The sequence below is a fragment of the Typha latifolia genome, chromosome 5 (genome assembly GCF_019914945.1).
Source record: "Typha latifolia isolate L0001 chromosome 5, TyphaL0001v2, whole genome shotgun sequence".
In the NCBI taxonomy this organism is placed as follows: Eukaryota; Viridiplantae; Streptophyta; class Magnoliopsida; order Poales; family Typhaceae; genus Typha; species Typha latifolia.
In genome coordinates, this window is record NC_133090.1 from 7,268,838 (window position 1) to 7,281,637 (window position 12,800).

The following is a 12,800-nucleotide window of genomic DNA, read 5'->3' on the forward strand; positions in this document are numbered from 1 at the left end:
CAAACTGATAAGTAAAGACAAACAAAAATAATTAGATAACTAGTCAGGGGCTACGATATAAAAGCCCTTGACCACACTCTCATTGTCATAACCCAATGTAATTGGGCTAGCCCTCCTAGTCGATTCGTAACAAACTCTGCTTGGTATGCTATGAAAGTGATCTTTTGGGTCAGCTTCGGCAGCATCGCTAGCACAAACATGGCATCGGTAAACTCGTTCTTTGACTGAAATGGCCTGGCCCATGTGCGGCTTGGTATATAAGGAGAGAAATGATAATAGCTAAAAAAAACCCCTACTTTTCCACCATTATTAAATATTTAGTGTCTTATTTTCATGTTTGCAGGTTTTCACCATTGAAGGAGGTACCACTTAAAAGTGAAAAGTGAGGTATGAACTACAAAAGAAAAGTGAGGTAGGCCTAAATAAAGCCGTGGATGTTCCCCGATTTGGAAATATTCTCCTAATGTAAAGAAAACTAATAAAATTTTAAAAATTTGAAATTAATCCAAAATATAGATCTAGTTTCCTAAAACAGATCTTGATCTATACGACATGAACAAACGTCAAATTTGTCATAATTAAAATTTACAGTGAAACTATCATATCACAGAGGAAATGTCACATCGCAAGAAAGATAAATCACCACGAGTAATACTGTTGATTCCCTTCTGTTATATTCCGTTATCTTTTAGCATTTCATTAATTCATCCACGTACATAACCCCCTCAACTGTCCTTGAAGGGATTGAATCAAATTAAATAATAATAATAATAAATAATCTTCATCCAATGGAGACCTTATTTTATATAGATAGAAGGAACCGTTAGAATGAGAGACGAAGACATACATCCACTTTCGTCATCCACTTACAAAGATGAAGGACATGAGCTCGCCATGGTGTCGATGTTTGTTAGAGCTAATGGGAGCCCCTCTCCCCCATTAATGGATCCTTGCATTTGGTCACAAATAAGAATGCCAGGGTATTGCTGTGGCTCCAACCAACGAATTACCTCTTGTTTCTCAAAGCATTCTTTAGCTGTAAAGTATCCATCCTCCATGAGACTTTGCTGAGATTTTGTAACCATCACGCCCCCCATTCCTTCCACCAACGAAGGCAAATAACTCGAGTCGATACTACTACTTGTGGGAGTGAAATCAAGAGGAAGCATAGCCTGTTCTTGTTGGTGATTAAGACTCCACAAGTTTATATTTAAATCTGAAACATATTGGGCAAGATCATCGCTTGCAGTGTCAAGCATGAAGAGAGGAGCATAATGGGAGAGAAACATGGGCTGTCGAACTGGCTTTGATGTTAAGTTTTGGTTGACAATGGAGTTGCTAATTTGATCGTTGTGAATGGATTTGCCTGGTCGGATTAACTCTGCACTTTGAGGATCACTTGGAGATGAAGAAGTTGCGGCAGGCTTTTGTATCTTCTTCTTGATCCATGAATTCCAGTAGTTTTTTATCTCGTTGTCGGTTCGGCCAGGCAAGTGGCTTGCAATATGAGACCACCTGCATGCCAAGTAATTTGATTCCTGAGGTTACTGAATAGAATGTACTAGGATTAAACTTAATTCACCCAATAACTTAACGTAAAAGGATAAGAATGCAGGACGTATGCTTGTTTTAGTTACGAATCCAAATTTTTTTTTTCTTAAAAGGGTTGAATGAAACCTATTCCCCACAACTGCATGAAGGCTAATTATTAACTTCTCCTCTTCTGCGGTGAATCTCCCACGTCGAATGTCCGGTCTCAAGTAGTTGATCCATCTTAAGCGGCAGCTCTTACCACACCTTTGCAGCCCTTTACGAGAAAGAAAGGAAGATATGTGAGCCGTTTTTCACTACCTATTCTTACATGCGCAAGCATATATACATATTTTAATAGAAAGAAAGATAGAGAGAGAGAGAGAGATGACCTGCTTTCTCTGGGACTTCACTCCAGCTACCATAGCCATGGTTCTTGATGTATCTGATGAGCTTCTCATCTTCCTCAGGTGACCAAAGCCCTCTCTTAACCTTCTGATGGTTGCAGCAGGAGTGGCGTCCCATGCCTTCTATTTCCTCTCTCCTTTTTCTCAGTCTCACTCACTCTTGACCTCAGTTGGTTGGTGAGAGGACTCTGATCCCCTTGATTGTATTTTATTTGAGCAAGAAGGCAAGGACGGGTAGCATCTTCCTCTCTTCTATCTTTGATTTCCATTGTAAACAGTCGTTAGTATCCAACAATTGCACCGGATGTGACCAGACTTTTCTTCCTCTCTAACCTACAGCGACTTGTCATCGGACTCTCTTCCCTCCATTTCCCTTTTCCTCTCTCTCTCTCTCTTTATAAATCCGAACCCAAGATATTGATTCGGGTTTAGTTCCAATTAAGCCCAACATAGGTGGCTAATTAATTATATTTTATTAGGATTTCCTTTATTTTTTTACATAATTGCCGCTCAATTTTTTTAAAATATTATAATTGCTACTATATTCTTTGAAATATCATAATTGTCATTGTAGTTATGTTTACATAGTAAGCTTATAGAATACTTATAACAGATAGTTGTTAAAATTAACAAATGTATCTAAATAATGAAAATATCTTTCTTTCTTATAGTCTGAGCTTAAAATTTATCACTATTTTTTCTTACAGAAAATAATATTTGTTCTTGTCCTATGATATCAAATAACATTTAAATGACTTTAGAACCATTTTAAGCAATTTTTACATGGGAAAAATAGTTTGCGTAATCTATGTTTAGTTTGAATTAATGGATGGTTAGATTTAATTAACGACATGCATGACACGTGTGATAGAGCTCAATATTTTTTTCTGGCAATTATGGAATTTTTAAAAATATAACTATAAAATTTTGAAAATTTTCAGTGGTAATTACATAAACAAAGAAGTGAACTAAAATAATTAGATAGGGATCGCTGCCTGCGAAAGCATATCATCTACATGCCATGTGAGAAAATGAATAAATGGTTAGCCAGTAGGCAATTAGTATATCTACCATCAAATCTATTGTTTTCTTTTCATAATGTATGTCTCTCATCAAAACAATGCAAAACACATGCTTGGCCTTTATCTGTGTATTTATGGAAGACAAATTAACCTCCTTGTAGCCTTAAATGTGTCATCATTTATTTGAGCCACAGAATTGAAGGCTAATTAATTAAGCTATTCTGATGGGTGTTCCTTAATTACCCTCAATATATAAACTGCACCAGATGAGTTGGATTTCTGAGGGATTAGGAGTAGACCGGCAATTATTCATTAACAGCTCGTGTTCAGGTCGAAATATAAAATAGCCAACATGAGAAAATATCTGAAAGTTAAACGTTATAGAGCTCCTGATGATCAATAGGGGGGGAATAAATTAATTTGACGAGAAAGGGGAGTATAGCCATGTAGGGTTATGATATTTTAGACGATTAATGTGACATAGGAAATTAAGAAATGATATGTAGAAAGTAATGCAAGTGGTGAGAAGATTGTTAGACAGATTGACAACAATTACTCACCATCTTTGACGTGAGAGGAGGTTTTAATTTGCTTGGATGGATCGCAAGAGCGATACGAGAAACTTAATTGGCGATCAAAGGGCATCTTTCTTAGGGAAAATGATTAGCTAGTACATGGCTTCGGAGAGGAGCAATGACTAGAGAATATTAATTAATTAGGGCCTACCAAGAACTATTAATTGGCCAGGAAATGAGACGTACATCTCTCTCTGAACAAAGGTTGGTTAAGCTAACTTTGTCTTAGATGGATGAGACGTCACTAGCATAATAACCCCTCCTTTCTCTGCAAATGTAGTCCGTCGTTCTCTCTCTCTCTCTTTTCACACTGTTATTATATAAAAATTGTTCTTGAGAAGCATACATGCTAAATAAGCACCAACATATAGACAGACGACTGTGACGTTCTTTTTAAGGGAAATTCACGTCATTGCAGTCGTGATAATCCTTAGTACATCGAACGTCTATGAGCAAATATATATATATATATATATATAATTAGTTTAAATTTGCGATCCATCTTAAGTAGGCAGGTAATGAAGTCTAACTTCTATCACAATTTTATAACAAAAACTCCAGATCGTCATGTTATTTGTCTTTGACTATATGTGACATATAGTCACATAGTAGTTTACAAGGTTCTGCATGCATGTCAAGCTTTTAAATTTTTTAAGGGTTTTGGTTCTCTAACCATTGTGGTCGGTAAATTAAATAGTAGACGAAGATACTTGTGATGATAATTAAATGCACCAATAAATTATCCCATTTTTTTAGAAGAATGAGTTATTGTGGTATTGCTTCTATTCGCTTGCTCATATCTGACGTCGTGAATAATTGAATTCTACACCAACAGTAGTAATTGGATGCAAAAATTTATGTCCTATGCGGCGTTGTAAATTAATGTCACTGTCGTAAAAGAATATATTTTAATTTGTCACTACTATTTTATATATAGTTTGTGATCGCTAGTGGCCCTACTTTTTGTTGAATTAAATAATAGAGAAAATGACAAATGACACATTATATTTTGAAATAAGGGTTTTTGTGGGTGCGTACCTTCAAAAATATCTCATTTATTTGTATGCCACTCTAAAATTGATATTTGAATGTATATCTCTCAAAAATCATGTTATTTGTATAATATATATCTCTGATTACTTTACAAGCTAAGTCTCAATAAGTTAATTGACAAAAAGATTAAAATACTCTTGCGCAAGAAAAATTATAAAAACTCGAGTAATTATAGTTTTATCTTTTTATATCTAAATTGTTCAAAATTAACAATTTAATTTTAAAGGGTATCCATACAAAAAGTAACTATTTTAAATAATATATATATATATATATATATATATATATATATATATATATATATATATATATATATAAAACGGTATGTTTTGAAAGGTATACATAAGAATATCAAATTTAGAGGGGTATATAAATAAATATGTGTTTTTTTGAAGGGTATGTATGCAAAAACCCTAAATAAAATACAGTAATTTTTATAAATCACACCATACATTTTGCCTATTTTATGATTCGCACCCCATCTTTGGGGATTTTATAACGCGACCCCTCATTTTTTCTATAATGTTCATTTAACACCTCAACGTTACTTTAGCTAACTGACATTAATAATATTATATAGTTTATATGACTCTAGTTTAAAGATTACTAAAATATCCTTAAAAAGTTCTGACCTAACCTAAATCCCCACAAAATCCTTTTTTCCCAAACTAAACCCTAACCCCATAAAATCTAAATCCTCTTATCTATAACTAAACCCTACCTCACAAAATTATAATATCAAAACCCACAACCCACAAGAATCCCTCGAAATTCCTACCACGTACAAGCTTTAGAAGCTTCTCCCAACTTTACATATTTTTCTTCATTTCTCTAGCTCAAACCTTTTTTTCTCCAAGCTTTCCCCAAATTTTCTTTATCTCTCTTCCCATTTTTGAGGTCGCAAGCAACAAAATCGGGTTGGCATTTGGGGAGCTCTAAGATCTCCATGGCTTGGAGTTTGAAAGCTCTAAGATTGGCTTGGCATTTAGATGATATTCTCCATAAAAAGAAGCATCAAATATGGATGTTCACGTTATGAATAAAATTAGAAATAAGTACAAGGGTAATTTAGGAATGTTATAAAGTACATAATGGATTATAACAGAATATTCTCTTTCTGGTATCATTCAGTTTAATTATAGTTAGGTTAAGTTAACTCAAGGTGTTAAATGAAAATTATAGAAAAAAAGAGGGGTCGTGTTATAAAATCCCTAAAGATAGGGTGTGAATCATAAAATAGACAAAATGTAGGGTGTGATTTATAAAAATCCCTAAAAATATAAAGTAAAATGGTAGACACTCAGATAGAATTTAGGTGGACTATCACCTAAACTTAATTACAAAATATTTTTGAAAATATTAAAAATATTATTTGAAATAAACTAAATATTCTATTTTTATTCCATTCTATCCCATAACGTGCTTTTTAAATTACGCTTAACACGCTTAGCTACCAAATAGGAGGTTTTATTTATAAATAATGAGAATAAAGAGCTTTTACTTCTAATATAGTGAAAATGCCAGGTGCTACGTATAAATTTTTTCTAAAATATAAGTGGGAGATACAAACAAAATATCTAATAATTCATTAAATATTAAAACCTAAGGTTGATCATGGTTAACCCTTAGCCATGATCAATTTGAGCATATCTTGTCCTCCTAAACAAGATTTCTCCTATTTGGAAGGCTACTACATTTGTTAACCTTCAAAATATGGACGATTTTGCAATTTAATTATATTTAGTTTCTAATTTTATATATAAAATTAAGTGTATATATTTTCTATAATTGATGCATATTTTGTTATAACACAATATATACAATTTATATATACTAAGAGTCCACTGTTATAAAATAAAAAATAAAATATAATTAAATTACAAAAGCTCCAAAATATAGTCGCCCCTAATTTAGAATACCTATTTTAAAATCAAGCTTGAGTAAGAGTGCAAGTGTCCAATGGATCTGGTTAGTGGTAAAATCGTATATTTATCTCTTTCCTATTTAAAGGTAAAATCGTATATTTATCTCTTTCCTATTTAAAGGTCCTCCCTTCATGAGAGCTTTCTCTATCTCTTGCATGAGATATCTCCACGCCCTCCTAAGCATCGTTCTCTTTCACATCCCTCTCCTCTCTTAGTTGCCCCTCCCTCTCCTCTCTTAGTTGCCCCTCTTACCTAGTGCTAGATTCCTTCATTTCACTCACCTCTCCTCACTCCACCCAACTCCTATCATCCTTTACTCTCTCCTCACTAAGAGCCTAGCCATGGCCACCTCTAAAGATGATCTCCTCAAAAGATTTTTCGACCTAGTCATGGGAGATAGTATGGAGAAGATAATCGCCCTCGATGAAGATACTACAATCTCCACAAGAAAGCCTAATTTTTGCTTTGTAGGCAAACTCATAACAAACAAGCACCACAATGTGGCTGGTCTGAAAGCGCCTTTTACTAAAGCCTAAATCACAAAGGCAAACTCAAGTTTCTAAAAGCTAGTAAGAAAAACTACCTAATTGCTTTTGAGCTTGAGATCAATAGATGGAAGGCTCGGTGTGGCTCCCTCTTGTCATTCAATAGAGACTTGTTTGCTCTTGCTTACTTCCAATCAAACAGGTCAATGAAATCTTGGACCTTCTCACACGTCAAGTTTTGGAGTTCAGTTCCATGGTCTCCCTCTTGAATACCTTTCCTCAAACACCACTTGTGCCAGTCCCTACTAATGCTCTCGAGGAGAAGTGGGCAAGGATAATCCGAACTCGAATCGGGGTTGATACCACAAAACCTCTTGTCTCATCTCTCAATGTCACCTTGTTGAAATGGAATGAACCAGGACATCTCCATAAAATATGAGTGTCTTTGTAAAGACTGCCTCTTTCGTGCTTGCCTTGGTCACAAACTTTCGATGTGCATCCCCACCATCTTTTCTCAAAGCTCTTTGATATATCGAATAGCAAGGTTTCTGACTCCACCTCTAGAAGCATCTCCATGGCTTTGTCGTCAGTCATCGCAATGCCAGTGAGCACCACCCTCACAAACCAAAGACATGCAGCCGAGGTAAACGTCTCTCAACTAATATCTTTTCCATTCTTGATGTGTCACTCTACGAGGCCAATACTTATTACAGCCTTTACCTATACCGGATCATGTTTAGAAAAATATTTCTATGAATTTCATAGAGGGTCTTCCGCTAGTACATGATTATACCATTATTTTTGTGGTGGTTGACAGATTGAGCAAGTATGCGCTCTTTTCTGCATTGTCACCTCCATTTTCAGCCAAGTCGGTGGTTGAAATTTTTGTTCGAGATGTTGCTCAGTTACATGGCATGCCACGCACGATTGTATCGGATCGTGATAATGTATTTATGAGCGACTTTTGGACAGAGTTTTTTAGATTGCAGGTGACTCGATTGAATTTTAGTTTGGCCTACCATCCACAAATGGACGGTCAAACCGAGGTGGTCAATCAAGGCACTAAGCAATACTTGAAGTCCTTTGTTGGAGAGATGCCGAGACGATGGTTGGAGTTCTTACCATGGGCGAGTGGTCTTACAAGCACCGTTTGAGGCGTGCATGGACGCACGGCTCCAACATTACGCGCTTATGATCTAGTGGCATCTGCAGATCGAACAGAGATGGACTTAGCTTTGATGGAAAAAACTCCACATTGAGGAGATTGCGTGCCCATCTTAAACTTGCTTAAAACCGCATGAAGCAAGTTTATGATCGCAATCATAGGGAGTAGGAGTTCGACATTAGCAATTGGGTGTTTGTGAGGGTGCAACCGTATCGAAAAATGACATTGCGTCCATGCGAAACCAGTAGTTGGCACATCGCTACTTCGGTCCGTTTTGGGTGTTAGAGCATATTGGTCCAGTTGCATATTGTTTGGAGCTGTCGGAGCGGTTAAGAGTGCATCCAGTCTTCCATGTTTCATTGCTGAGAGAGCGGATTGATGATCATGAGGATGTTGGATTAGCTCTACCGGAGCTATTGGAGGAGACAGAGATCGTAGAGCTAGTTTGAGTACTTGCTAGGCGCCGACGACGTCATGGTACCATATTAGAGATGGAGATTCTAGTCGAATGGCTTGGCAAGCCATCCGATGAGGCGACATGGGAGTTGGAGACTGACATTTTGGAGCATTTTCTTGACTTTTCACCTTAAGGGCAAGGTGGGGGAAGCATGGTGGGCTGATACATTTAGCTATGATCTTTTCTTATTGTATTAGTTATTTATTTTTATTAAAATAAAATTTATGTAGGTCGTGTTCAAACGTAGGAGGGGTCGCGTTTGAACGCCCTTGCAAATGCCTGCATCAGGTTCGCAAATACAGAGAACACATAATCCGCGTTCGAACGCAGTCGGGCGAGTTTGAACGCCGCGTTTGAACGCCTGCATCGCGTTCACATATATAAAGAACGCCTTTTGTGCGTTCGAACGCAGTCAGGCGCATTTGAACGCGATCGGCGGGAATCCTCTAGAATTAGGGTTACGTATTGTTATTAGGACTTGTTGGCTAGCATCTATAAATATATGGATGGTTGCCAAATTTATTATGCAATTGGATTATTGATTTCTTCCCTCCATATATTCTCTCTACCCTAATCTCCCTCTTCTCTCTTCATCAACCTACCACCTCTACTATTGGCAAGGTCTCTCCTAACTTCTAATCTCCCTCATCTGTCGATTCCTCCCTCTTCTTTGGGATCTCGACCACTTCTTCCCCTTCGTCTTTATCCCTTAAACAACATCATCCATCCACCCTCATTTCCATTATCATCCATAATTGTAACTTTCACTCCACCCGCCTCCACCACCACCATCCGTACTAAATCGTACTTTCATCCTAGTTGTAGTTCGAATCTATAAAGGGCATAAATACAAAAAAAAAATCACGGAGATATGGATTGATTCCACTTTGTTTCGTAATTTTCTGACTATGAGAGAATATTTAGTGAATATTTTCCCGCAGTTGTGCGGACTGCTTCCTGCAATAAATCTAGATCTTAAATGAATCGTTCCATAGCCCTATCACCACATTAAGCAAGATGGTTTAGAGGATGACCATATTGGAGTACCAGGCAGAATTTGAAAGAGTTAGTAGTTGTTGCGAGCTGCCTTGGCCCGAACCAATATTGATGAGCAGATTCATTTCAGGGCTGTGAGAGTAGATACAAGCGGATGTTCGTGCTCTCTGTCCTACCACTCTGGAGGAGGCCTTTGAGAAGGTTGTAAGGATTTAGCAAAAGCATAAGGCTCTCAAGATGGCAGCGAAAACAAGTTGGGGAAACCAAGATTGGCGGTTTGCACCTAGAATGCTAGCTGGAAATTCTACGGGTTCAAAGACAACAGCTGCTAGTACTAGAGCACGACCACCTTTGAGACCTTCTTCCGATATTAGAGGAGGCACAAGAATGTCATTCAAACTCTCACACCTGCCCAGGTGGAGGAGCGAAGAGAGAAGGGGCTTTGCTTTCGATGCAATGAACATTTCATCCCCGGTCATCGGTGTTCCAAACCAATCGGGAGTGTGATGCTCATCGATGGTCTTGAGGAGGACGATGAGGTTGTTGGTGATAGATAGTGTTGCTATATTTAAGCAAAAATATCGATGCATGCATATTCGTGTACTTCTGCGCCGAGGGCATTACGGGTGGACGGACTCGTTAGAAAGCATTGTGTGCACATCCTCATTGTGTACTTTCTAGACGAGAGGTTAGTGAGGAAGTTGGGCTTGGATGCTGAATTGACTGCGGGGTTTGATGTTGCTATAGGAGACGACACGAAGCTTTGGGTGGAGGGCTTGTGTCGCCGAGTCGATATACGGGTGTAAGGACACGATATCATTGTAACTTTGTATTCGTTGGCGTTGTGAGGAGCGAACATTGTCCTTGGCATTTAGTGATTGTAGAGCTTGGGATCCGTCACTTTTGATTTTCAGAGCATGTGGATGAAATTTAAGCAAGGAAACAAAGATGTGCGGCTTAATGGAGTTCGGTCTTCACCCATTCCAGCGATGCAGCCCATGGTGGGGCTGTCTTGTGCGAGTGATTTGGCCTATCTTCTTCAGTTAGGACCAGCAGGAGATGAGCCTCTAATGAGTCCAGGTACAACAAATTGAATTGTCTAATTTATTAGATAAATTTGCTGGACTGTTTGAGGAACCAAAGGAGTTGCCACCAAGGAGAACGGCAGACCATCGTATAGAGATTGTGCTCGGGGTTGCACCGGCGATCGTGAGACGATATCGGTATCCACATGTGCAAAAGGAAGTCATCTCCAAGATGGTAGCTAAGATGTTGGAACATGGTCTCATACAATAAGTCATAGCTCTTACTCATCGCCCGTGCTATTAGGGCAAAAGAAGGACGGGACAAAGTATTTTTGTGTCGACTACCGGGCACTAAACGCTATCACCGTCAAGGACCGATATCTTATTCTAGTCATAGAGGAGCTTCTGGACGAGCTTGTAGGGGCTACCATATTTAGCAAACTTGGCTTGAGGACCGGGTATCATCAAATTAGAGTTCACCTGGCAGATGTGAACAAAACTGCATTTCGGACTCCAAACGGGCACTACGAGTTTCGGGTGATGCCCTTTGGTCTTACCAATGCTCCAGCTACTTTTCAAGGCCTTATGAATGATATTTTTTGGCCTTCACTGTGAAGGAACGTCTTGGTATTTTTTGACGACATTTTGGTGTATAGTAGGACTAAATTGGAGCATTGGCGGCATTTGGAGGATGTGCTGAATTTATTGAAGAAAAACCAGCTGAAGATCAAGAAGTCCAAGTGCCTGTGGGGAGTGCCACAAATGGAGTATTTAGGCCACATCATCTCAGCGGAAGGTGTAGAGGCGGATCCTCAAAAGGTTGCATGCATGATTACTTAGTCGATCCCTACTACCACCACAGAATTGCAAGGATTCTTGGGGCTGACCGGGTATTATCGCCACTTATCGCCGGCTTTGGCAAGATCGCTGCTCCTTTCACTTCTTTGCTGACGAAGGACTCTTTTAGATGGATGGACAAAGCTACTACAACCTTTGAAAAACTAAAAACAGCAATAACAACGGTGCCCGTTCTAGTTCTACCGGACTTCACCAAAGAGTTTATTGTGGAATGTGATGTGTCGAGAGTTGTCATAAGAGTTGTACTAATGCAAGGAGGATGTCCCGTATCCTTTCTTAGCAAGGCTTTATTACAAAAATCCCAGCAAATATCAACTGACAAGAGAGACATGTTGGCAATTCTGCATGCGGTGACAAAGTGGATGCCTTATTTGATCGGTAGGCGATTTATTATTCGAACCGATCTAAGGAGCCTTCCATATTTTATGGGACAGTGTATTTACACTTCGGCACAGCAGAGATGGGTCACAAAATTGCCGGGGTATGATTATGAAATTCAATACAAGAAAGGAACGAAAAATCGAGCGGCGGATGCACTCTCATGTCAACCCGATACTGCCGAGCTTGCAGCCTATTATTCTCCCACTTTTCCTTCTCTTGACGAGCTGAGGTATGCATGTACATCTAACCCAGATATTTTGAGATTGTTACAAGAGGTGTTGGATGATCCGGAGCGCGAATGCATGTTACGATCACGCCTCTGGCTATGGAATTCTGATACCAACTTGATACGATCTCGCCTTTTTGGTGAAGGGTCGATCTCTTCCAATTCTTGATCTGGACTAGATCTGGCATGGAACTTTAAAATAATATCACGAAATATGCCGCCGTCGGATCGACGTGAAACTTTGATATGTTGTAGCCCCAGAAAAGAGCTTTCCAACAAATCTAGTTGCAAGCGAATCGGATGTGGGGATCTCAAGATATTGTCCGATTTGTAGACAAAGGTCAGATGGTATGTTTTGGATCCGTGGATGGAGGCACGTGATCCTAGGTAGTGGTGGTTGAAGGTGGACCGGCGTTAATGTGGTGGCACCGGTGAAAAGTGATGGTGGAAGGGTTGTGGTTGATGAAAGGATTAGGGCAAGTGATGGATAGATTGGACGAAGGGGGAGAAGAGGACCACCCCTAAGGGACTAGGGTGATTAGCCGAACGAGGGAGGTTAGAAGCGGCGTCACCCGGGATTGAGAGAACGGGAGTGAAGAAGACAAAGGAGGCAAGGCAAAACTCAATCTCAATAATCCATTAATTTGGTTGCCTACCGTATCCTTTTATAGGCTAACCAACAACTCAAATTAACC

The 12,800-nt window shown here is 38.8% G+C and overlaps 1 protein-coding gene across 1 annotated transcript; it reads right to left on the reverse strand.

Annotated features, from left to right (window-relative positions):
- Positions 1-649: 649 nt before the first annotated feature.
- Positions 650-2,213, reverse strand: LOC140789289 (myb-related protein 308-like). The gene is made up of 3 exons (XM_073138942.1): positions 1,923-2,213; positions 1,678-1,807; positions 650-1,515 (listed from the first exon to the last, which is right to left on the reverse strand). The coding sequence occupies exons 1-3, from the start codon at positions 2,053-2,055 to the stop codon at positions 867-869; spliced, it is 912 nt and encodes a 303-aa protein (XP_072995043.1). The 5' UTR covers positions 2,056-2,213; the 3' UTR covers positions 650-866.
- Between the last annotated feature and the right edge of the window lie 10,587 nt (positions 2,214-12,800).